General features: G+C 40.4%; 1 protein-coding gene and 1 long non-coding RNA gene across 4 annotated transcripts in view; one reads left to right on the top strand and one right to left on the bottom strand.

Moving 5' to 3' along the window:
• The window catches only part of LOC122669759, an 80,189-nt gene that overhangs the window by 21,989 nt on the left and 30,925 nt on the right, over positions 1-27,275 (bottom strand). For 2 of the 3 annotated variants that reach the window (XM_043866605.1, XM_043866607.1), the window contains 2 exons: positions 23,822-23,917; positions 23,518-23,568 (listed from right to left, as the gene is read on the bottom strand). In XM_043866605.1, coding sequence (XP_043722540.1) covers positions 23,518-23,568; positions 23,822-23,917 — 147 coding nt within the window. The remainder of the gene's footprint in view (positions 1-23,517; positions 23,569-23,821; positions 23,918-27,275) is intronic. The other variant, XM_043866606.1, reaches the window with a different exon arrangement.
• On the top strand, positions 9,247-14,315 carry LOC122669760. Its single transcript, XR_006334075.1, has 3 exons — positions 9,247-9,259; positions 14,086-14,092; positions 14,161-14,315. It is a non-coding gene; the product is annotated as an uncharacterized LOC122669760 (long non-coding RNA).

Below are 27,275 nucleotides of genomic sequence, written 5' to 3'. Positions count from 1 at the left end.
TAGGTCTGGCTCTACTTTTCTTTCTCTAAATCTGGTAGATCTGAGTTCATTTCCAGATCTAGTTTCTTTTTTTTTTTTTTTGAATGATTTCTGCTACTGTTCTTGAACCGATTTCTATCGATTGCCATTGATAATTTTTTTAGTAATATTCTTTTTGGAATCCTATTTCTTTACTATCAATAGTGATGTTTGATCTCTGGGTTTTAGATTCAAGAATGCTTACCTCTAATTTTCTGTTATGATCATTCTCAGTGAATGCCCTAGACATGTCACTATTAGTCTCTGTGAACGATGTCAAATGCAAGATTGCACTTCAGTTCGGTTTCTGAGTAATCTCAGATTTAGAAATATATTTCTTGATCGGCTTCTATTTTTTTAAGTCTTTGAAAGCAGGTTCTCTATGATCCATGTCTTGATTAACTTTAAACTAGGGAATACATATATCAGTGGTATCCTTGGTTAATTCTTTAGATCTAAAAAGAAATGTATGATTGCTGTCTGTTTCTCATAACCTCTATGAATGTCCATTCTTAATCTCCTGGTCTTATATCTTTGTGAATAATGAACATGATCCCTATCCCCCTTCTTGTTGTGGATTTTCTTATGGATTGTTTATCTTCCAAATCTGAATCCTTTGAGCTGCCATCATCTCTCCATGTTGAATGATCCCTACCCCCAATAAATTTCCCATAATCTGCAAAATATTTCTTTCTTGAGGTCAATTTTGTCTAGCTATCTGAATGATATTCACCATCAAATCATCCCAATCAATTTTCAGTTCTCAGAATTCTAATTCTTTGTTGTCATGATGTTTGATTCCTGTCATCTTTAACCTTTCTTTTTATATCTTGTCATGATCGGTCTCATTGTGTTCTTTGACATTATCTCTGTGGAGATTATCTCTTTTTAGCTGATTATTGTAGATTGATTTTCATTCATATCTTTCCCAATCTCCTTTACGATGCTATACCTATGTGATGGTCTTTGGTATGAAATCTTATGTGGTTACCTTAGATGAAAGTTTTCTTAATCCTATATAATTTGATGATAGATATCTTTTTGGGTCATTTTATATTGTCAATAATCGATCACATCAAGATCCATGATCTATGTTACACCCAATTACCCAAAAATCAATGGCCATCATCTCATCTAGTTAATAGAATCATAGTCAAATCAAAAAACGAAATTCACATTTTGGAAATGATTAATTCTATGGACTGTCTTGGTGAAATCATATAAGCCCACATTCGGTTTTTACATTTTAGTCTATTTTGGTCATACTCATGACAATTAGGTATGCCCATCAATATTTGTATAGCTAGACCCATTCCCAATTAAACCAAATGGACTTCATGTAATAATCGGTTAGGCCCACGACAAATAAGGTATGCCCATCAATATTTTTGCAGCTAGACCCATTCCTACTTAAACCAAATAGATTCCATATGATCAGGCTCATGGTGACTAGGCAGACCCATCAACAGATCCTGCTATATTTGTATAGTCATGCGTATTTCATTTGAATTAAATGGCTAAGGCCCATTGTATAAATGGATCTCATCATCAAATGCTAATCTCCTAGTTTAATCTGATTGGGCCCATTAATAATTCCCTATAACCCATGAAGAAGAATAATCCTCTTATCATTTCATCTTGTCCACTTAAAGACCAGTCAGGCTCATGGTGGATCCATTTAGAGATTATCCCCTAAGTCCACTTTCATTTTAGTCTAGGCCCAGTCCGGCCCACCATTTAGGGATTATCCCTCAAATCCACTTTCATTTTAGTCTAGGAGTCCGGCCCATTTCAAAAAATGAAACTTTGTTTTGGTTTTCCTTTTTTCTTTTCTTTTGTCTTTTCTTTTTTTTGTTTTCCAAAACCATTTTCTATTATTGATTTCGAAATGATTTTCTTCATTGCCATAGACGGGACGGCTTGGATCTAATCATGATCTTTGGCCTAAATCATTCGGCATACATCAACCGGCCCAAGGAAATCACTTTTAATCGACTGCATCTTGAGTCAAGCTCGTCGGATCTTGGGATTCCATATCCCTAAGACATGCATACGGGTTTCAATCAAAACCCATCATCAGTAAATCATCCGAGTCCCTACCCAATCACTTGGCTTTCTAACAAAGCCTATCAAATAAATGGGTTCGAATCCGAATTCGATTAGGTCTTTATTTTTTATAAGCCTCCTCCCTAAAGCATATCATTTGGTGGCGGTCTATGTGACGAGCTATGTAACAATCGAGTCATTTTCTCTTGCATACCGAAACACTCTATATTGGCTAGTCCGGTATATGAGTATCCCTAGGGCCGTACATCCCCAATTTATCAATATAAGTTGGGATTTCTATCTTCGAATATATTTTATCTTATCTAATATCTATTCTTTAGTCTCATTCATCCTTCTTAAGTATGCATCCAAAATAAATCAAAAGATCATAGTGGCCATATCCCATGGGACCCTAAGCATTAATCTATGATCCAATATCGAGAATCATAGTAGACATAGGACAATCTTCGATCAATCCTTCCGAATCAATTAAATTGGATCTTGCGATCGATATGTCTGGCATATATTCTCGTATCTTGAACATTTAATTATTCACCATTATTTGATTATTCCCATTATGTGTCTTTGATTTTTTTTATCTATTATCATATGATTCATTTGTTTATCTATTCATTTCTATTTGAACAAATCATTGTCATCAAAACAGCAAACATAGAAATTTGGCTTAGGATAACACATGCTGTAGTGTATGCCTAGCATAGGAAATTGACCATTATAGAGAGTTGTTTAGGGTTTAGTATAACAGGGAGACCGATCTCTTTGGTTGGGCAGATCAGGTGCACACCTTCCTGATCTGTAAATTGACACCAACCCAGAATTTTGATGCCTTGTCCAAAGATTGAAGTTAAGATATTTCTCCACTAAAAGAGGAGAAATACTTTTGGGTCTTAGGCCCTTCACCTAGGTGGCGACTTCCCTTTTGGTTTAATGAGTCCTCTTATGGCATCAGTGTGACTCATTACCTAGGCCATCCCATTTATACACCGCGTATGACCATGCGGTTCGATCCCGGTCTAATCATTCCGGACCCGAGAGGCCCCAATGTCTCTACAGATCACCACTGTAGACACAACAGGGGTCTTTAGGGTCCGGGATGGTTGGACCGGGATCTAACCGCATAATCATACGCGGTGTATAAATGGGATGGCCTAGGTAATGAGTCGTACTGATGCCATAAGAGGACTCATCGAACCAAAAAGGGAAGTCGCCACCAAGGTGAAAGGCCTAGGACCCAAAAGTATTTCTCCTCTTTCAGAGGAAAAAATATCTAAACTTCAATCATTAGACAAGGCATCAGACTATTCCCAAAATCCTGAGTGGGTGTCAATTCATAGATCAGGAAGGTGTTAGGCACCTGATCTGCCCAATCAAAGCGATCGGTCTCACTGTTATACTACACCCTAAACAACTCTCTACAATGGTCACTTTCCTATGGTAGGCATATACTACGGCATGTGTTATCCTAAGCCAGATTATGTCTGCTGTTTTGAAGACAATGATGTGTTCAAATAGAAATGAATAGATAAACGAATGAATCATATGACAATAGATAAAAAAATCAAAGACACATAATGGGAATAATCAAATAATGGTGAATAATTAAATATTCAAGATACGAGAATATAGGCCAGACATATCGGTCGCAAGATCCAGTTTAATTGATTCGGAAGGATTAATCGAAGATTGTCCTATGCCTACTATGATTCTCGATATTGGATCATAGATTAATGCTTAGGGTCCCATGGGATATGGTCACTTTGATCTTTTGATTTATTTTAGATGCACACTTAAGAAGGATGAATGAGACTAAAGAATAGATATTAGATAAGATAAAATATATTCGAAGATAGAAATCCCAACTTACATTGGTAAATTGGAGATGTACGGCCCTAGGGATACCCATGACTAGCCAATATAGAGTGTTTCGGTGTGCAAGAGAAAATGACTCAATCGTTATATAACTCATCACATAGACCGCCACCAAATGATATGCTTTGGGAGGAGGCTTATAAAAAATAAAGACCTAATTGAGTTCGGATTCGAACCCATTTATTTGATAGGCTTTGTTTGAAAGCCAAATGATTGGGTAGGGACTTGGATGATTTAATGACGATGGGTTTTGATTGAAACCTGTATCAATCAGGGTCGGGTTGACCCGAGGCCTCAACCCGAACCCAACCCGACCCTGACTCAGGGCCACGCATTTCTGGCCTTAACCCGCCCTCAGGGCCAAAAATCTTTAGCCCAGGCCCTGTTCGGGCTCAGGGCGGGTTCGGGCCAACAAGGCCAAACTTGCACCCCTAGGGTTAGGGTTAGGGTCAGGGTTTTTAGGCCCTAAGTCAGGGTCAGGGCGGGTCTGGGCCGAGCTAAGGGGATTCAGGGTTTCGCTAGGGTTTTAAAAAGCCCGGCCCAACCCAACCCTGTTGCAGCCCTACCCGTATGCATGTCTTAGGGATATGGAATCTCAAGGTCTAACGAGCTTGACTTAAGATGCAGTCGATTAAAAATGATTTCCTAGGGCCGGTTGATGTATGCCAAGTGACTTGGGTCAAAAGATCATGATTGGATCTAAACTAGGATGTAAATGAATAGCCAAATCCGCTTTCGTATCCGTGTCCGTATCACGTTTAGCACTATCCGAATCCGTCCGAAAGCTAAACGGATACGGATATGGATAGGCAATAGCTATCCGAAAGCTATATTTACATGTAAACGGATAAAATATCCGTCTGTGATCCGTGTTCAGACCGTAGCACTATTCGAATCCGTCCGAAAGCTAATCGATGCGGATGCGGATACGCGACTATCCGAGCCGAATCCAATCCGCTTACATCCCTAATCTAAACCACTCGTCCATGGCAATAGAAAAATCATTTTTTGAAATCAAAAGGAAAAAAATAGTTTTAGAAAATCAAATGTGAAAGAAAAATAAAAGGTAAAAGACAAAACCCACAAGTTTTATTTTTTTTAAAGTGGGTCAGACTAGGCCTAGACTAGAATGAGAACGGATCTAGGGAGTGATCCCTAAGTGAATCCAACATGGGCCTAACTGGGCTTTAAGTGGACAAGATGAAATGATAAGAGGATTATTCTACTTCATGGGCTGTAAGGAATTATTAATGGGCCTAATCAGATTAAACTAGGAGATTAGCATTTGACGATGAGATCCATTTATACAATGGGCCTTAGCCATTTAATTCAAATGAAATGGGCCTGACTATACAAATATATCAGGATCTGTTTATGGGTCTGCCTAGTCACCATGAGTCTGATCACATGGAATCCATTTGGTTTAAGTGGGAATGGGTCTAGCTGTACAAATATTGATGGGCATACCTAATTGTCATGAGTCTGACCAAAATAGACTAAAATGTAAAAAACGTATGTGGGCTTATATGATTTTACCAAGAAAGTACATAGAATTAATCATTTCTAAAATGTGAATTTCGTTTTTTTTATTTCACTATGATCCTAATATCTAGATGAGGTAATGGCCATTGATTTTTGGGTAATTGGGTGTAACATAGATCATGGATCTTGATGTGATCGATTATTGACAATATAAAATGACCCAGAAAGATATCTATCACATTAATGCCTTCAAATCATATAGGATTAAGAAAACTTTCATCTAAGGTAACCACATAAGATTTCATACTGAAGACCATCACATAGGTATAGCATCATAAAGGAGATTGGGAAGGATATGAATGAAAATCAATCTACAATATTCACCTAAAAAGAAATAATCTCTACAGAGATAATGTCAAAGAACACAATGTGACCGATCATGATAGGATAAAAAAAAAAAAAGAACGGCTAAAGATGACAAGAATCGAATATCATGACAACAAAGAATTAGAATTCCGAGAACTGAAAATTGATTGGGATGATTTGATAGTGAATATCATTCAGATAGCTAGACAAAATTGATCCCAATAAATTCCCCATAATCTCCTAGTTTAATCTGATTAGGCCCATTAATAATTCCCTACAGCCGATGAAGAAGAATAATCCTCTTATCATTTCATCTTGTCCACTTAAAGCCCAGTTAGGCCCATGTTGGATTCACTTAGGGATCACTCCCTAGATCCGTTCTCATTCTAGTCTAGGCCTAGTCCGGCCCACTTTAAAAAAAAAATAAAACTTGTGGGTTTTGTCTTTTACCTTTTATTTTTCTTTCACATTTGATTTTCTAAAACTATTTTTTTCCTTTCGATTTCAAAAAATGATTTTTCTATTGCCATGGACGAGTGGTTTAGATCCAATCATGATCACACTTGGCATACATCAACCGGCCCTAGGAAATCATTTTTAATCGACTGCATCTTGAGTCAAGCTCGTTGGACCTTGGGATTCCATATCCCTAAGACATGCATACGGGTTTCAATCAAAACCCATCGTCATTAAATCATCCGAGTCCCTACCCAATCATTTGGCTTTCAAACAAAGCCTATCAAATAAATGGGTTCGAATCCAAACTCAATTAGGTCTTTATTTTTTATAAGCCTCCTCCCTAAAGCATATCATTTGGTGGTGGTCTATGTGACGAGCTATATAACGATTGAGTCATTTTCTCTTGCACACCGAAACACTTTATATTGGCTAGTCCGGTATATGGGTATCCCTAGGGCCGTACATCCCCAATTTATCAATATAAGTTGGGATTTCTATCTTCGAATATATTTTATCTTATCTAATATCTATTCTTTAGTCTCATTCATCCTTCTTAAGTGTGCATCTAAAATAAATCAAAAGATCAAAGTGGCCATCTCCCTTGGGACCCTAAGCATTAATCTATGATCCAATATCGAGAATCATAGTAGGCATAGGACAATCTTCGATCAATCCTTCCGAATCAATTAAATTGGATCTTGCGATCGATATGTCTGGCCTATATTCTCGTATATTTTATATTTAATTACTCACCATTATTTGATTATTCCCATTATGTGTCTTTGATTTTTTTTTATCTATTATCATATGATTCATTGGTTTATCTATTCAATTCTATTTGAACACATCATTGTCATCAAAACAGCAAACATAGAAATCTGGCTTGAGATAACACATGCCGTAGTGTATGCCTAGCATAGGAAAGTGACCATTGTATAGAGTTGTTTAGGGTTTAGTATAACAGGGAGACCGATCTCTTTGATTGAGCAGATCAGGTGCCTAACACCTTCTTGATCTGTAAGTTGACACCCACTCAAGATTTTGGAAATAGTCCGATGCCTTGTCCAATGATTGAAGTTTAGATATTTTCTCCTCTAAAAGAGGAGAAATACTTTGGGTCCTAGGCCCTTCACCTAGGTGGCGACTTCCCTTTTTCATTCGATGAGTCCTCTTGTGGCATCAATACGACTCATTACCTAGGCCATCCCATTTATACACCGCGTATGACCATGCGGTTCGATCCCGGTCCAACCATCCCGGACCCGAGAGACCCCTGTTGTCTCTACACCTACATGGCTTATTTTATTGCAAATAAGCTTTAGGTTAGGTTATATATGTGTTAAACCATTGATCCAATGTGTTTTCATAATAACGGGCCACTTTAATGGGCCTATAATATAAGTAGAGGCTAGGTATACGGATTAGTTAGTTAAGTGTCTTTATTTCATTAATTTAATTGTTTTTAAGTGTTTGGATTAGGCTGGGTTAGGATTCTATAAGCCTAGTCCTGTTTTGAGTCAATTTCCTTTATTATTTCAGTTTCCTAGTAAGTTTAGGTTACCTTATTAGTCAAGGATTGGGTTAGGCCTTCCTATTTAGTGTCAGAGTCTGTTTCTAAATCATCTATATAAGTTTGTAAGGGAGCCTAGCATAGTACACGAATTTTGATTAATGAAAAGCTCAGGCTGCTCTCTTTCTGTTGAGGAACATTGTATTTGATCATGGGACTTTGTGTGCGATCAAGGTCGATTGGTGTTTGATCCTTCCAACCACATTGCGGTGAGAAGCCCTTGTTTTCTTCCTTACTCTTATTCTTCTTCCTCCTTCTCCCTCCATTAATCAAGTAAGTTTTTCTTTTGGTTTTTCTGCAATTCATAATCTGGTCTAGAATTCATATGCAAGTCTTGTTTTACATGAATTACAGGGTTGAGGAAATCTGGCCATCAGATTATTCTCAAATTTTGAAGAGTTATTCATCACCATAGAAAAGATCTTCGACCAGAAATTCTCATTGATCAGACCTGCTGATCTGGAGATATTTCATATTTCCCATTCTACCCTTGTGTTCAGATTTGAATCCCTATTTGTCTAATTGCTGAATCGATTTCCCTATTCTGTTAGGTCATTAATTCTGAGAGTCAATTCATAATAGCGTGTTTGTCTGGATTTATAATTCTGCTGTTTGATCTCTAATCCAAACTGTGAATTGGCTGATATACCCTTCTCCTAGTACAATTAAAATTGATCCATAATTTCTGTTGTAAATGGGTACAAGGGTAGAATTGTCTTATTATCTTATAGGGGCAATTTGGTCTAGTATTCATTCTAGAATATTCTCCTCCATATTATAAATAAAGTGGGCTTGTGTCACATTAGACACAAGTCATAATTTTCCTAATCTTGAACATGGTGTCAGAGTGGGATCTTCCTAGGGATCCACAAGTCTCTCTCTCTCTCTCTCTCTCTCGTTTTTTCCTACCGCCACCACCAAGCACCACTCCACCTAGCCTTTCCGCCACCAATCACCGCCTCCTTCCCTCTCGAGTTCTCCCGGCGGCTCTCTCTCCTCTTCTAGTGTCACCGAGAGTCGGCGGGAGGTAGCGCGGCCATCACCACCATCCTCAGTGGCTATCTTTTAAACCACCAAGGGCCCCTCCTCTATTCCCTCCTTGGTTCAATAAGCTCTGCCACGATGCATTAAACGAGCTGCTCCGATAATTTTTTGGTTCTTCTTCTTGGGATTGGTTCGTGAATTGATTCTTCATCCTCTTATGGCGATTTCTCAGGGATGAACCCTGCTTTTCTTCACCGAAGCTTCATCAACTTTTTAGGGCCAATCCCTGCTTGTTCGATTTTTTTATGGAGACTCCTACAAATTTTTTTTGTCTCCCTTGTGATTAAAAGCCACACGCTCTATTATGCCAGGGACATCTGAGATCTCTTCTGCATCTACTGGGATGGACGTTTCTCCTCAAGAAAATTATTTTTCCTTCCCAGCGTATTCTGTTAAATTGAATGGCACGAATTATTTGATGTGGTCACGTTCATGCTGTATTTCTATTTGCTCTCGTGGATTTTATGGGTACTTTACTGGAGATGCCACGAAGCCTGTTTCTGCTGGTGAAACCCTTGATAAATGGGAATGTGAAAATTCCTCTATTATGGCTTTTCTTATCAACTCCATGCAACCACAAATTGCCCTGGCTATCTTCTTATTTTGCTGGCAAGATTTGGAAAGCTGCCCAAGACACAGACTCCCAAGTTGAGAACGATGCCCAGGTCTGTGAACTCCGCAAGAAAGTCCATGAATTGAAACAAAAAGAACTTACTCTGTCACAGTACTATGCTGAGTTACGAAGCCTGTGGCAGGAGTTGGATTTTTATGAAGAGCTTCAGGCTACCACAACGGTTGACGCAACCAATTTCAAGAAATGTGAGGATAAACTTCGAGTTTATGACTTCTTCGCAGGTCTTAATATTGAGTATGATTAGCTTCATGCATAGGTTCTTAGCCGTGATCCTTTTCCTACTGTAGAACAAGCTTATTCTATGATCCAACTGGAGGACAGTCGCCATTCTGTTATGCTTCCACAGCCTACATCGGTAACTCCAAAGCAATCAGCTCTTTTTCAAGTAATCAGCCCCATGGTGAGCCCCACAGACTAGTGGTTCCTCATCTGAGAAGGCCCCTGTGAAGTGTGAATATTGTGGCAAGGAGCATCACACCAAGGAATATTGCTGGAAATTACATGGTCAGCCTGCAGATGGTTCTGGTTGTGGTCGTTGTCGCTTTAACCCGACCCAGGCCAATCATACCGAGACAGCCGAACCTGCTCTCCTCACACCTGTTCATGCTACACCCGGTTCCTCTTTGTCTCCAGATCAGCTTACTACCTTCAGGCGTCTTCTCTCTCGTATAGATCAGCCAGCATCTGCTTCCATTGCTGCCCTTGTTGCATCTCATAGTGCCAGTTTAGGTATTCATTTGCCGGTCTTGGTACATCCATTGTACTCTCCTTGGATCATTGACTTCGGCGCATCCCATGACTGGTTCGCCTAACCTATTTTTCCAATATTCTCCATGTTCTGGTAAAGACAGGGTTCGAGTGGCTGATCTAGAAAGGGTTCCATCAAGTGCTCTCCCTCCTTATCTATTTCCTTTGTTTTACATGTTCCCAATTTTTCTACTAACCTTTTGTCCATTAGTAGTCTTACTTCCATTAATTGCAAACTCACCTTTTTTCCTTCTCATTGTGTTTTTCAAGATCTGGTGACAGGGGCAACGATTGGCTCTGGTAGGGTGAATAATGGTCTGTAACTGCTTGATGAAGACTCTTCTCCGGTCTCTTGATGTAAATCACAAGCCCATATGTACCCGCACGAACAAGCCCCAATATTAGCCCAGCAAGGTTGTGGGATTCGACTACTGTGAGAAGCAGCCTGGTCTGATGATGTGGCAAGTTTTTTTTGGTTCGATGGAGCATCACCTAAGGCAGCCTCAGCCCAAAGTAAAGCATGAAGTGAAAACACCAAAACACTATTCATGGCACTGTTCACGTGAACAACGTCACAGCCTATATCTCCCTTGTGTGAGGATGCTTTTTAGAAGATCTTGTGGGCCCATCAAGTAGAGAAAGATTCTCTCCTAATTCTGCCATAGTTCAGTTTCTATTCAGTTTTAGAAAGTATATTAGGTAGCTTCTAATTCCAATTTGTTTCTATTTTTGTTTCCTTTCTTGTTTAGAAGGCTGGATCTATAAAGCCTCAATAGTTTCTATTTTTCATTAGTTGCTATTTTCCTACCTTCTATTTTGGTTATAGGAAGTTTCTATTTTCTACCTTCTATTTTGTAAGCTTGCCTAAGCTATTAATAGGCACCCTTATTGTAAGGAAGGATCAGATTTTGGAGAATAGAATTTTCAGGCTATGTTGCCATCGGTTATGGGAGAAATTCCATGTTTCAACAGCTAGGATAGCTGTGGGTGAGAGACCTAGGCTAAGAAAGCCATTCCCCTACTCCCTTCTCTTCTATCTTCTCTACATCTTCTTCTTCTTCCTCTTCATATGTAACAAAAAAGTACCAATAAAAAAAAAGAGTCGCAGTTTTTATTTTTGTTCTTTTAATTGTATCGATCCTGCTGCAATCGATCTCCCACTGGTTTCCCTGGTTCGAGGTCGACTTTGCATCATCTCTGGTCAGGCTCTTCAGACGGTGTCTCCTGCCCATTCGGACCTACTTCAGTGGCATAGGCGTTTGGGTCATCCCCCCTTAGGAACATTAGCTTGTATTTTCCCTTCTTCCAAGCATTGTCAATCGAGTGATTTTTTCTGTGAGGCTTGTGTTTTGGCCAAACAAACTTGATCAATTTTTTCTAGTTCAAAGAATAAAAGTGCAACTCCTTTTTCTTCAATACACTCTAATATTTGAGGCCATTTCTCATTGTACTCCTATTACTAGCTTCCATTGGTTTGTCACTTTTATTGATTGTCACTCTAGAACTACTTGGATTTATTTAATACGGACCAGGGGCGAAGTTTTTCCCTGCTTCCAACACTTCCATCGTATGGTTCAGACCCATTCACTACCACAGTTAAGATACTTCGCAGTGACAATGGCCGGGAATACATGGAGAGTTCTTTTCAGTCTTACCTTGTTGCCCATGGGATCCTACATCAAGCCAGTTGTGTTGACACTCCTGCTCAGAATGGGCTTGCAGAAAGAAAAAATCGGGATCTTTGAGAGGTTGCTCGCTCTCTTATGTTCGAAATGCTTGTCCCTCCTCAATTTTGGAGTGATGCAGTAATGACAGCGGCCTTGCTCATTAATCGCATGCCATCTCGTGTGATTGATTTTCGTTCTCCTCTAGATGTCCTACAAGGGTCTTCTGCATTTCTTGTACTTGCTAAGGTATTCAGCTGCGTCTGCTATCCTCGTAATCATCATTCCCATGGGAAACTTGATCCTCATGGTCTCCACTTCCTTTTTTAGGGGTACTCTGCCACCCAGAAGGGCTACAAATGTTACCATTCTCCTACTCGTCATTTATGATCATGGATGTGATATTTCATGAGACCGTGGCCTACTACTCTGCGACTCCTCTTCAATGGGAGCCTTCTATTTCTCTGGAAGATGAGTCGCCTCTGCTGCCATTGTTAGTTCCAGATCCTCCAGATCATTCCACCCAAGGGGAGATTACTCAAGACACTACTTGGCCTAGACCAGAGATGTGTGTCTATGTTCGAAAGCAGCAGAAACAGCCCATTGCACCAACCTTACCTAGTCAACTGCCAACCCTCGATCTTGATCCCAGTCTTACTTTGGAAGGTAATTGTTCACCCTCTCCTGTTATTGACTCTTTGGTTGATCTGACACTTGATTTACCTATTGCTGTCCACAAAGGTACTCGGTCTTGCACTATTCATCCCATTGCCCAAGTTGTTGCTTATAATTCCCTTTCTCCTTCCTACTTCACTTTTGTGTCTTCCCTTTCATCTGTTTCTATTCCCAAGAACTGGCAGGATGCTTTTAAGGCATTCCAGTGGAAGGCAGCTATGGTGGAAGAGATGCAGGCTCTGAAGAAAAATGATACGTGGGATCTTGTTAGTCTTCCTACTCATAAGAAGACTGTTGGTTGTAAGTGGGTTTTCACAGTGAAGTAGAAGGTTGATGGTATGGTTGACCGGTATAAAGCAAAACTTGTTGCCAAGGGCTTCACACAGACATATGGGATAGATTACCAGGAGACATTTGCTCCAATGGCTAAGCTTAATACTATCCATGTTCTTCTATCCATAGCTGTTCTTCATGGGGAAATTGAAGAAGACGTATATATGGATGTCTCCCCAAGTTTTGATTCTCCTAAGACTCAGGGAAAGGTGTGCAAGCTAAAACGTGCCTTATATGGATTTAAGCAGTCACCTCGGGCCTGGTTTGGGAGGTTTGATAGGGCTAAGTGTCTGTTGGTTACACTCAAAGTAATGCTGACCACACACTGTTCATCAAGCAATCTGCTGGTAAGATTGCTATTTTGATTGTTTATGTCGATGATATTGTTGTCACCAGTGATGATGTTGATGAGATTGCTCACCTCAAGAGTTACTTGGGTCCTGAATTTGAAATCGAAGACTTGGGACAGCTTCATTATTTTCTTGGCATTGAGGGGGCAAGGTCTGCCCGTGGTATCTTCTTGTCTCAGAGGAAGTACACTCTTGATCTCCTATCTGAGACAGGACTTGTACGCTGCAAACCGGCTGATACTCCTATCGATGCAAATGTTCATCTCCCGAGTAAAGAAGGTGAGCCTGTGGATAAGGGAAGATACAAGTGCTTGGTTGGCTAGTTGATTTATCTTGCTCATACCTTTCCAAACATTGCTTATGCGATCAGCTTAGTCAGTCAATATATGCATGACTCATATTCCACACATATGGAAGCAATTCATCGTATTCTCCGTTACCTGAAGTCTACTCCAGGCCATGGGATTCTTTTATCCCCTCATCATCAACTTCGAGTTGAGGCTATTACTGATGCTGATTGGGCTGGCTCTCCTGATGATCGTCGGTCTACCACAGGCTATGGCACCTTTGTGGGTGGTTAATCTGGTTACTTGGAGAAGTAAGAAGCAGGCTGTTGTGGCTCGTTCTAGTGCTGAAGTAGAGTTTCGTGCTATGGCACATGGCATTTGTGAGCCTTTATGGCTCTGTGGGCTTCTACATGATTTGGTTGTTCCTGTTACTCTTCCTATGATGCTCTATTGTGATAGCAAATCCGCTATCAGCATTGCCCATAATCCAGTTCAGCATGATAGAACTAAACATGTGGAGATTGACCGTCACTTAATCAATGAGAAGTTGCAGTCTGGTCTTGTTTGTGTACCCTTTGTCCATTGTCATGATCAGTTGGCTAATGTATTTACTAAGGGACTTGGTGGTAGGATTTTTCATTCTATTGTTTTCAAGTTGAGCATGTGTGATATCTATGCACCAACTTGAGGGGGAGTGTTGTAAATGGGTACAAGGGTAGAATTGTCTTATTATCATATAGGGGTAATTTGGTCTTGTATTTCATTCTAGAATATTCTCCTCCATATTATAAATAAAGTGGGCCTATAGGGGTAATTTGGTCTTGTATTCATTCTAGAATATTCTCCTCCATTATAAACAGGGTTCATCTATTTTTGTAACCTCTCCTTTTAATCCCTTGCCACATCATTTATCCCTTTATAAATGAGGTTATTTTAGTAATACCAATGTTCCCACCCATCCCTTCTCTTCGTTAGCTTGGTTCAGAATTAAGACTCCACTCCACCGCCACTCTCTTCCACCTTCACATCCATCTCCACCTCCGGCAGTTTCAATTCATGCATATTTGATGCCGGAATATCCCATTTCACAACTACCTCTTGTTCCTTCACTGTAGTTGTATTTCTCTTAAATCATTGAATCCTGGGTTGGGAACGAACAAAGTTGTTTTATCTCAGAGATCGATGTCTAGGTTTTTATTGCTTGAGATTATTGCTTGAGGGCTTCTTTATTTACAAGGCCATCTTGTATCAATGAGGCCTTGGCGAATCAGGGACTGGTTCGTGTTGCAATTACTGTACACCACTGATATTGTCCCTGTGAAAACCCCAAGCTGCCCCTGCCGCTGCAACTTATTTTGTCAACCCCCTGCAGCTCAAGTTCCCCCAATCCAGACGATGAAACTGTTCTAACAATGCCTTCAAGTCCTACCATCATCATTGGAGACTAGAGTGAAACTGCTCTACCAATGGATCTGATGGGAAGAATTGGTGATTTCATCCGAATCCTGATGGATTTCGGTGGGATCACGTCTGAAACATCGTTGGGGATTTCCCTGGGTACGGTGTTTTTTCGCAGGGATTGGGTATCGTCGCAATTGTTCCATCATGAACAGCTTCTCAATGGTCAATAATACTATCTCCTTCCACTAAAGGAGTTATCAGTCCCCACTCCCCACTTCCATAAAAATAACAGAGTCTGAAGAGATGGACATAGACATGAATTGGGCAAGTGAAGGTAAAACGGTGAGACTTTCATCAGTTGGAACGGCATCTGATCTGGGATGAAGTGGGCAGGACTTTCATCCCTTCAACCAATTTTTCTTTTAGGACTGAACATGGATTTTCAAATTGGTAAACAGGGGCTTGCCTTCATATTCTGGTATGTCGGTGAGAGAATGGAAGAGGGATCTTGCTCCCCACGAGTAGGGGCGGGGCTGGGAAATTATAGAGGGAAGGAATGGGGCAGAGCCGTGAGTGGCAGAGGGGGAAGGAGGCATCGCAGAATGGTTGCACCTGCGGAGGGGAGGGGAGAATACGAACAAGAGGGGATTTAGGAGAAGGGGGTGAAGATGGTCAAAATTACATCATTGGCCCTATTTATTGTATTAACACACCCTTGCATTAAGGGCAAAAAAGTACGGTTGCCAAATCTGTTTGTAACCTGCTTGATTACAAACAGACGCACCCTTATAAATAAAGTGGGCCTGTGTCACATTAGTCACAAGTCATAAATTTCCCAATCTTGAACAATTTCAGATCCACCCATAGGATTGATCTGAAATTTTCAGCAAGGTTTCCTTACCCTTAGAACCGGAGTTCTGATCCAATTTGACTACCTGTTTTTGTCATATCATTATCCTCTCCCTATTCTGAATTTTATTCTCTTAAAAAAGATTCTGTTTTGTAGCCAACCCCATTAACTTAGGATAAGGCTGAGTTTGTTGTTGCTTCTTGTTGATTATTCCAATTCAGTACTACATTAGCAAACTTTCCGGCAGCAGTGGCAGCTTCTTCTCGCCATTTTTCCTCTTATTTTTCCAGTCATTCTCCGGTTCTTCTCCCCATTTCTCCTCTTTTCTTCATTTTTTTTCCTTTCTTTCCCCCTATTTTCTGTTTGGGTCATAGTTGTCACGGCGTCTAGGCGATGAAAGGCGTTGGAGAGGTTCCAAAATCAAGGCAACACCAAGTAGGTGTACAAGGCGTCCGCCTAGGTGACTAAGGCGACAAAGGCGCCTGGACGCCTTGACAACTACGGTTTGGGTGCCTTGCGACCAGTCACCTTGTGGTTTCAGAACTGCCTTTTCGCCAAGGCGTCTCCTTGACAACTATGGTTCTCCCAATTCCCTTTACTGACTCAATCATGATGACTACATGCAGTGAGCCTATGAAAATAACTGTATTTTTCCATTTTTCAACTATTTTATATGCAGAGCCTAGCCCCATTCTAAGGCATCTCATCTCATCAACTTCTTGCCTTTCTCCATGATCATCTCTCTCTGATAATTAGAGTCGATCATCTCCAGGAGGTGTGTTCTCCAGCATTCACCATTAAAAAAAGTAAGTTCATTTGATGCCTATGCAAGTGAATACCCTAGCAACTTAACAAACTAAGTTCTCATCATGCCTCATATGGTTGTGTAGGTGCAACCTACGGTTTCAAAAGAATCAAAACCTTAATAGATCACATAGGGCCCACCACAACTGATAAAAACAAATACGTTGAATTATGTAACCTGATAATATAAGGGTATTTCTGGTATTTTTCTCCTTTTATTTCCCTATAGCTATCATAGTTGGCTATACAGGGATATTATTGTAATTCTGCCCTCTTATTGAAAGTTATAAATTGAAAGGCTGAGTGATCACATTGATCATTCTAGCCATTCCCTAAATTCTGTTTTGTTAACATGGCATCAGAGCCAAACTCTTCTCTGATCTAGGTTTTCAAAACCCACCACCCTCCCATCGATTTTTCTTCCCTCTTTCATTCCCTCGAGTTTCTTCTCCTCTTTTTCCTTGGTTCTCATCCTCACCTAAGGGCAGCACTAATGAGGTGATCATAATGATCTAGTTGCTGCCCTCCACCCTACCACTTTTTCATGCCCTCAATTTCAGATCAATAGCTGCTGGAACCTTCTCTGCGATTTGAAGTTCTCCAGTTTTTTTGAAGATCAGGCCACTCTACCAATTGTAGGCTGTTCTTCCATTGTTGGAGCTTCCTCGGCAACCATTCCCAGCATCTATCCAATTTCTCCAGCCTTTTGAAGACCCCTAACCCTAATCGATCTCTCTTCTCAGGGTTTTCCAAAAACCTGACACATCGATTTCTGGGTTAGGGTTGCTTGCTGCTGCTGTACTTTTTTGGAGACCTTTCTACCATCAAGGGAGACACTCGACTTCATCACTAGCCCTCCCCTCTGAGTTTTTTTGTCAAAATTCAGACCACCTTCTCTTGAGATCGATTTCTCCCAATATCGATTTTAGGGTTTTTGGTTCTTCCTGGCTGGTTACATCTGTTACTTGCTTCTTCAACAACTTGATTGACTGCTCCAATGACAGGCTCAGATTCTTCTTCAGCTTCATCTGGGCTTGATGGACAGCCCCGGACAGAATTTCTTCCCCTTGCTGCTCCTATCAAACTCGATGGTACAAACTATCTCAAGTGGACTAGGTCTACCTATTTGACCATAGCTGGGCGTGGACTTACTGGCCATATTCTTGGGACTAACATAATGCCGGCTGATTCTGGTCCTCTACAAGATAAGTGGATGTCTAATGATGCTATGGTGATGTCCTACTTGATCCATTCTATGCAACCAGATCTCTCCGACAATTTTTTACTTATGGAAACAGCCCATCAAATATGGAGTGCTGCCAAAGAGACTTATGGACGCGTTGGGAATGATGCACAGGTGTATGAGATTCGTAAGAAGGCTCATAAAACCACTCAACAGGAGCTGTCCGTATCTAAATACTATGCTGCCCTCAAAAGCTTGTGGCAGCAATTGGATCATTACTCCGACAAAATACGTGCATATGATTTTTTGGCAGCTCTGAATGTGGAGTATGACCCTATTCGAGTGCAAGTGCTTAGCCACTCTCCCTTTCCCACACTAGAGCAGTCCTTTGCTTTGGTTCATACAAAGGAGACTCGTCGGGCTGCTGTGTTACATTCCTCTACTGTTGATCGCTCCGCCTTACAAGCTACTTCCAGCGCTACTTCTATTTTCACTACTGATGGTCGTACTGCTGCCTCTAAAGAGCCTGTGAAGTATAAACACTGCCACAAACTTTATCACTCTAAAGCTCAATGCTGGAAGCTCCATGGGAAGCCTGCTGACTTTGAGGCAAAAAAGGGCCGTGGGAAGTCTAAACCCAAGGCCAATCTTACTGATTCTCCTACCACTGTTGCTGCTGCCCCTACATCTGACATTGGGCTTACTCATGATGAACTCTTGGCTTTCCGTCGCATGCTACAGTCCTCTTCTGCTGCACCCGCTGCCCTTCCTGATTCTCACTTTGCCTCAGGTATTCCAGTCAGTAGTCATTGTGCATTGGCTGTCTCAAGTCCTTGGATTATGGACTCCGGTGCTACTGACCACATGACTGGTTCCCCCCATGTGTTTAACCATTATTCCCCTTCTTCTGAAAAAGATAGTGTTCGAGTAGCTAATGGCTCCCTTTCTCCTATTAATGGAAACGGTTCCATTCGCTGCTCTCCTACCCTTACATTAAATTCTGTTTTGCATGTTCCCTCCTTTTCTACTAACCTTCTTTCTATTACTAGTCTTACCAAAGATTTGAACTGCAAAATAACCTTTTTCCCTTCTCATTGTATCATACAGGATCTGGAGAAAGGGCACACGATTGGGGGTGGTAAGGTACATGGTGGTCTCTACTTACTTGACACGGGTCAGCCTTCTCAGTTGCATTCGGCTTCCTCTTCGGTTCATCAATTACATTCAGCCACTTCACTTGATCTCCATCTCTAGCATTGTCGGCTTGGTCACCCTTGCCTTAGTACTTTAGCTTTTTTGTTTCCCAACTTGGTCAAGGATTGTAAAACGGATGAGTTTTTATGTGAGGCCTGTGTTTTGGCCAAACAGACTCATTCCAATTATTCTTCATTAAATAAAAGAAGTGTTTCTCCATTTGCTTTAGTTCATTCTGATATGTGGGGCCCTGCCTGTCGTACTTCTATTTATGGTCATAAATGGTTTGTCTCCTTTATAGATTGTTATACTCGTACTACCTGGGTGTACATGATGCAACACAAAAGTGAGGTTTTCCACTGTTTTCGGCTCTTTCATCGTATGGTTCAAACTCAATTCCATGCCACCTTGAAAATTCTGCAGAGTGATAATGGCAGAGAATAAAAGGAGGGTCAGTTCCAAACTTATTTGGCTGAAAATGGTATTGTTCATCAAACCAGCTGTGTCGACACTCCGGCTCAGAATGGGGTGGCTGAAAGAAAAAATTGGCATCTCCTGGAAGTAGCCCAGACCATTATGTTTGCACGGCAGGTTCCCTCTCAATACTGGAGTGATGCCATTCTTACCGCTGCCTATCTCATCAACCGAGTCCCTACACGTGTACTTGATGGTCGTGCCCCAATTGACATCCTCCAGGGTTCCTCTTCTTTTGTGGTTCCCCCAAAAATTTTTGGTTGTGTCTGTTATGCTCGCAACCATCATCCAAGGAACATTAGGTATATTTTTTTGGGCTACTCTGCGACCCAGAAAAGATACATGTGTTATCATCCCCCCACTCGGCGTACTTTTGTTTCCATGGATATTGTCTTCCATGAGTACTTGGCGTATTATTCTCTGCCACCTCTTCAAGGGGAGCATGATCCAAGTTTTAAAGATGTGTCTGCTATCCTTTCGGCTCCTATTCGAGAGGAGCCTTCTGCTCCAGAGCCTCCAACTTCAGTCCCTACCGTGGTTCCTAGTCAGGGGGAGCGTAGACCTGTGAGTTAGATTCCTGTTGATCAAGTCTATACCCGGAAGCACAAAGAGTAAGTTGAGACTACTACCACCTCTACAATCGTCTGCACTTGATCCAAATTCAGACCCTACTACATCATCTGGTAAGGATACTTCTATTGACTTACCTATTGCTGTTTGTAAAGGCGTTAGGTCTTGTACTTCCCATCTCCAATGTTGTTTCATATGATGCTTTGTCTCCTTCCTATCGTGAATTTGTATCATCTCTTTCCTCTGTTTCTATTCCTCAGAAATGGCAGGAGGCGATTGCAGATCCAAAGTGGAAAGCAGCCATGATGGAAAAAATGAAGGCCTTATCCAAAAATGAGACGTGGGAGCTGGTAGTTCTTCCTTCGGGCAAGAAACCAGTTGGGTGTAAATGGGTGTTTGTTGTCAAGCAGAAACCAATGGAATAGTGGACAGATATAAGGCTAGGCTTGTGGCCAAGGGCTTTACTCAGACCTATAGGATCAACTACCAGGAGACATTTGCCCCAGTTGCAAAGTTGAACACTGTTCGGGTTTTACTGTCATGTGCTGTCAACCTTGGTTGGGACTTGTAGCAATTGGATGTAAAAAATGCATTCCTTCATGGAGAGCTAGAAGAGGAGGCTTATATAGAAATTCCTCCAGGTTTTTCTTCTGACAAGACTCATGGGAAGGTTTGCAGGCAGAAGCGGGCATTATATGGGCTGAAGCAATCTCCTTGCGCTTAGTTTGGCAAGTTTCATAAAGCCATGATCTCTGTAGGATACAAACAGAATAATGTTGATCACACCTTGTTCATCAAACGAAATGGAGATAAGGTCACTCTTCTTATAGTCTATGTTGATGACATAGTTTTGACTGGTAATGATGCAGATGAAGCTTCTCACTTGAAGACTTTCTTGGGACAAGAATTTGACATAAAAGATCTAGGACAGCTTAGGTACTTTCTTGGGATTGAAGTTGCCTGTTCTCCCAAAGGAAGTATGTTCTAGACTTACTTTCAGAGACTGGTTTGTTAGGTTGTCATCCTTGTGACACTCCTTTGAAAGCTACTAATCGTCTGCAAGAGAAGGAAGGTGATCCGGTTGATAAGGGTAGATATCAACGATTGGTGGAAAAATTGATTTCTCTCTCCCACACCAGACCAGATATTGCTGTTGCAGTAAGCTTAGTCAGCCAATTCATGCATGATCCCTACTCCACTCACATAGCTGTTGTCCTTTGTATTCTCCATTACTTGAAGTCAGCTCCAGGAAAAGGGATCCTTCTACCTCCGCGTGATCATCTTCGCATTGAGGCTTACACTGATGCTGACTGGGGTGGTAATCCTGACAGGAAATCCACTTCAGGCTATTGTACTTTTGTTGGAGGAAATCTTGTCACATGACGGAGTAAGCAACAAAATGTTGTGGCAAGATCCAGTGCTGAAGCCAAATTCTATGCTATGGCCCAGGGCATATGTGAGTTATTGTGGCTTCGTAGTTTGCTCCAAGATATTAATGATTCTATTCATTGTCCAATGATGTTTTACTGTGACAACAAAGCAGCAATCAGCATCGCCCACAATCCAGAGCAGCATGCCTGTACCAAGCATGTGGAGATTGACAGACACTTGATCAAGGAGAAGTTAGAGAGTGGGCAGATTTGTATACCTTTGGTGAAGTCCGGAGATCAACTTGCTGATGTCTTCACCAAAGGGTTAAGTGGAAAGTTGTTTCATCCTAGTAGTCAAGTTAGGTATGTGGGATAGCTATGCCCCAACTTGAGGGGGAGTGTTGAGTTATGTAACCCGATAATATAAGGGTATTTCTGGTATTTTTCTCCTTTTATTTCCCTATAGCTATCATAGTCTACAGGGAAATTATTTTAATTCTGCCCTCTTATTGAAAGTTATAAATTAAGAGGCTGAGTGATCACATTGATCATTCTAGCCATTTCCTAAATTCTGTTTTGTTAACAAAATAGAATAGTGGCAATTTTATAACACCTAGAACAATACCGGACCATTTGGAAAGGCAAAGTGGAATCTGATATGAAGAGGCAATTAATTCTTCAAAGACGGACCTTTCTGTAGTTAAATCTTAGAAGTGAGGTGAAATACAAACCCAGAAATAGGAGGGCGTTAAACAATTACCAGAAGAATCTGGCTTTATTTGGAAATACAAAAAGAATAGCTCCTTCAACCTCTCGATGGTGACATCTACTACTATACTCATCCATATCACTTAAGATTTTTGGTGAACAATCACAAGCCCCTATCCTCTTGAACCCAGAAAATTGAGGAAATAATATTAAATTAATGAAACTTTATTTGGCAGATGGCTCGACCAGATCTGAACTTTACTGTAGAATTGACAATCCATGCAAGCAAACAACCACAAACTTCGCAGGCTGAGTCATTTCTAAAACAGGGACTCTCTTGAAATTTGAGCTGATCCGATGAAATCAGGGGAGATTAAATTCTTCACATGCAGACCCAAAGTGATGCCAGAGCTGGGTATCAGTTCAACAACTAAAAAAATTCAAACTGAAAGATGGAAGAAGAAAAAAGGAGTAGATCAGATCCCCATGAACTAATGTCTAGGTTGCCCATCAAACCCTAGAGACAAGAGACCCATTCTCCTTACCATTCACACTAACACATCACCTTCAATGGAATTTGTAGGTACTTATAGACTAAATCCTAAGAAGGAAAATAAAAACTAAATATTGACCCAAATCTTCTAGAAACCCAAAAATAGAAAGTAAATTAACACCTAATTCCATATAAAACTCAAACTCTTCATTCATACTTGGGCTTATAAAATTGGCACGTTACAACAGAAAACATGAAATTACCTAGCCCATGCCCCATGTAATTCATTGGAGCTTTGAAATTAGACTGGATCAACCCAATCAATTAAATTTGCAGCCTCAGCCTGCATCACTGTGCATTGCGAGTATCCTAGCACGTAAGCAACTAGCACAGCCTTCAGTCCTTTGGATCCAATCCTAATCCTTTTTCTCAGATCATAGGAATATGCCTGCATCACTGTGCATTGGGAATATACTTTTAATCTTCATCAGATCATATATATAGGCATGCAGGCATCCAGGTCGCCTTGGTCGCTAGGTATGTGCCTTGTTGCTGTTGCCTTGCGTCCAGGCCCCCCACTCAACAGCTTGGGTCACCTAGATGGCATGACAACTTTGATTACAAATAGTCACATGGTTTCAGATACCAGCAACAGCTACTACGATGACAATATTAATAGGCTGCAGGCTTTGAGTGTGTATGGCATAAACCATATTTCCATTACCACAAGACTCAAGAATACTACCAATTTTATGCTCTGACCTAGCATCAGCTGCAGAGTGATAAAGTTTTACCAACATGTGAAAGAATGCCAATGACGCAACTGGAGCAAGAAGAATGTGCCAAATATAGAAGATGCATCATATTCTACATGCATGAGATGGGGAAAGAAATGGGAAATCTACCTCATCAACAGAATGAATATTCCGACTGTCAGCTGTGTACATAATAACATCCTGATCAGATATCCAAAAACAAAAATAATGATTACTACCAACCATATTTCCCTTGGTTACATCAATTTCTTAGCATAAACCTATTCCATGTAAATTCATAGTGGTCAGTATTGGCCCAAAGAAGCAATAAACATATAAACTGGCATAACTATGTAGTATAGCATACAGGTTCTAACCAATGTATTCAAATTTCAAACATAGTTCACCTCTTAAAAATGGTCATAAAAAATATTATTTACTAAATTGCACTTACTCCAGAAACAGGAACAACAGTCGTAGGTTCCCCATCCTGGAAGCAGAATAGTCCACCATTGAAATCCTCCCCATGACTATTCAAATAGCAGACTGCCTTTACCCTCAGACACAAGAAAACTGTTTCAGTGTAAGAAGCATAGCATGCTATTGGAGATCAGTCCAGCATGATAGTTGCAACTCTACACAAAATACCCTTGAACTGATGATCAGAAAAAGAAATTAACAATTACTAAAGTTCCAATACAAAAAGAGAAATTACTAATAATGGTAAAGATCACTTAAGTAGTAAATTTGATCTTACTACAAAAAGTATATATTGACTTACTTAAAATAGTTCATAATTACTAAAACTAGTAAAATTACTAACTTACAATAAACATGCCCTTGTAGCATAGTTCCAGGTCGTTCACGACGTTGGTTAGTTTTGAGTGAGGATTTTTAGGCCCAAATGGCCAAATTAGGTCCCGAAATTTCTAGGAAACCTAATTTTAGGCCTTCTAAACATGGTGGAACCTTTAGTTTTAAAATAAAAAAAAACACACACTCAAAATGGTAGTTTGACTTCGGACCCTAGGTTGATAGCATATGCTGTTTACGTTCTCTAAAATAGCCTATTCCGCACAAAATTAGTACTCTCACATAATTCAATTATACTTCCCAACAACTCGTTCCATGCTTGTATTGGAGTGATTTGGCTAAAATCACAAAAAACAGATTTGCGGGGTTGTTAGAGACGAAACCAGCAAAGTGAATGAAATGGGTTGAAATTTTGAACCATTTTATTGAAAACCTTCCATTTTATACTAAAGGAATTGTTACTGAAAAGATACCGAAACAACAAATTTCATCGAAATTTCAACCATAAAACTGCAATCTTTGTGTATTGTTGAAGGTTTCGTTTCGACATCTGTTGAAAGCTAAATATTTCGAGAAATTTCAGTGAAACCTTGAATTATGCCTTGTATCAAGTTAACTACTTGGCTAGAGCTCAAAGGGCCTCAAGGATCCAATGGCCCCACCAATGTAAACAAGATAATAAATTAAGGGTGCAACTGAGTTATAGTTAACTACATTCATAGTTGTCAAGGCAACGCCTAGGGTGTCCAAACACCTTGGACGGGTTGGTCGCTTAGGGGCACCTAGGACAGCCTGGACACCTTGGTCGCCTTGTTGGTTTCGCCTTGCATCTAGGCCCGAAACATTATCTTGGGTTGGGGTTGAGTAGAAGTAGGACTGGCACAAGGGTCCAAAACATGTTAATGAAATCTTTTGGCAAAAAATTTGCCCAGCATCCAATTTTCATTCATCAGTTTCATTATTGTCTTGGGTCACATACGTTTGTCTCATTATAGAATTGAGTTGTCCTAGGTTCGCTCTGAAGTAGGAAATAAGATAAATTCTCCCCGTAGTTAAAAAAATTAAATTCACTGATTTCGTGTTGCATAACTTAATAAAATATATTTACTCCTCTTCTGGCTTACTATTTCAGCTCTATTGTTATGATTCCAGTACAACATACTGTTGAGCACGCCAGTGTTGTTGTAATTGTTGTCAACATTGATCTAGTAGAGCATGCAATGTCATGGGCAGTGTATCTGCACATATGCAGGCAGCCAATTGAGTGGCAGATGCAGAGGCTATAAGGTAATGTGACGGCAGCAGCAGTAGCCAGTGTGTGTCATCAGGCATGATTAAAGGGTTGTCATTGTTGGCAACATCTAGTCCTTGTGAGAGCCATCACACACTCACAAAGATCATGTGTGATAAGGTGAAGGTTGCTGCTATATGCTGAAGACTGTATGTGTATGTTATAGCAACAGCTTCAGGGATTTGAGCGATCATTTAGTTTGAATCTGTGGAAGCTCAAAACAGGAGAAATGTATATCTATGAGTAATCTGATATCGGAGTAGGAGGCTGTGACATATGCTTCATGCATTGTGCCGAATGCTCAGAATTCCTGTTTTGCAGATGGCGCTCTTTAAAGGCATTTCGAGGTGCCTTAATGGCATATTCTGGAGGAGCTAAAAACATGAAATTTCTAGAGCTTTGAGTCCTCTTTCTGATGGCACAATTTCAGGTCATTCCGACGTTGGACGAGGAAAATACGTCCATTTTATCATGTGTGCAAAACAGTAGGTGGCCAGCGGAAAAGATGTCGGAAATTGAGAAATTTCAAATGAAGAATGAGATGGAGGTTCTGCAGCCTTGATGAGTTGGCAAGATGGTGGAAGTTTTGAAGCTTTGCAAGTGGAGCAAGTTGAAGTTTTGGGCAGCAGGGTGATGTGGCAAAGAGTTGGAAATCTCAGCTTCCAAGTGCCATACCTTGTGGAAATTTCTGGGTAGCAATTCATAAGCTTCCCTCCAAAATATGGCTTCTTGTGAACTTCCCTGCCAAATATGTTTGTCTTGCTGCCAAAGTTTTAAGCATTTTGAATTTCAAAAGGAAAGCCTGAAAATATATATATATGGGATTTTTATTTTTGAAGATATGGTGAGGACAAGTTAAGTGAGCAAAAAAAACAAAAGAAGTGCAGAAAAATATGCTGCTGTGTCTTCTCTTTGAGCCATTCCTTTGTGCATTGATGATGATTTGAAGGAGAAGATGGAATGAGATTTTATACTGACTACTGCTGTATCTACTCTTCTGAAATCTTTTGAAAGAGCTGCAGAAAACTGTAGAAGGAAGAAGATGTCTTTGGCTACTATAGAAGGAAGTGCAGAAAGTTGAAGATGTAGGAATTGATTGGCTGCACAAGGGTTGTACCTTGTAAGGTTTCTTACCTTCTGTTAATCTGATTTTATTCCTGTAAAAAGTCTATTCCCATATTTATGCTTATATTGGGGCATTTGTTATAAGCCCGCATACTGTTTTATCATTGTATTGACTGTTAAGTGGTTGCTTGATAGTTGGGGTAGGTGCTCCCTTGCAGTTGGAGCTGCATAAATTAGGGGTGGGTGATGTTAGAGTTATTAGAATATTTTGTATAAGGGTACTTCTGTCATTATCTTATTATAAGACATGACTAAGTTGTATTTTTCATTTCTTCTTTTTTTCTATTTACCTCCCTAGGGAGGTCTATGTAATTCTTAGAAGTGATTAACGAAGTGAATATGTGTGTTGAGAATCACTCAACACACACATTTGATTCTCCTTAAACTCTCTCCTTCTTCTTCTCTTCTCTTCTCTACTTCTTCTCCTTGCTGTGAATCTTGTTCTAGTGCTTGAATCTCTCCATTTATAAAAACTAACTTGGTATCAGAGCAGTTCTTTCACTGGTTTGAGAGACGACTAAGACTTGGCTGTCTTCTTCACCTCTTCTTGGAACCCTAGAAAGGTAGAGGGTTCCATAAGAGGCTGTACTATGTGAAATACCTCACATACCTCATTCCTTGGAGTTATTTCTTTCAAACCTACAGCGATGGAGGAAGATTCTCAGCTTACGAAGAGCAT

This window comes from Telopea speciosissima, chromosome 7, assembly GCF_018873765.1.
Source record: "Telopea speciosissima isolate NSW1024214 ecotype Mountain lineage chromosome 7, Tspe_v1, whole genome shotgun sequence".
Lineage (NCBI taxonomy): Eukaryota > Viridiplantae > Streptophyta > Magnoliopsida > Proteales > Proteaceae > Telopea > Telopea speciosissima.
The sequence above is the reverse complement of the archived record's forward strand: the minus strand, read 5'-3'. Positions and strand labels throughout refer to the sequence as shown.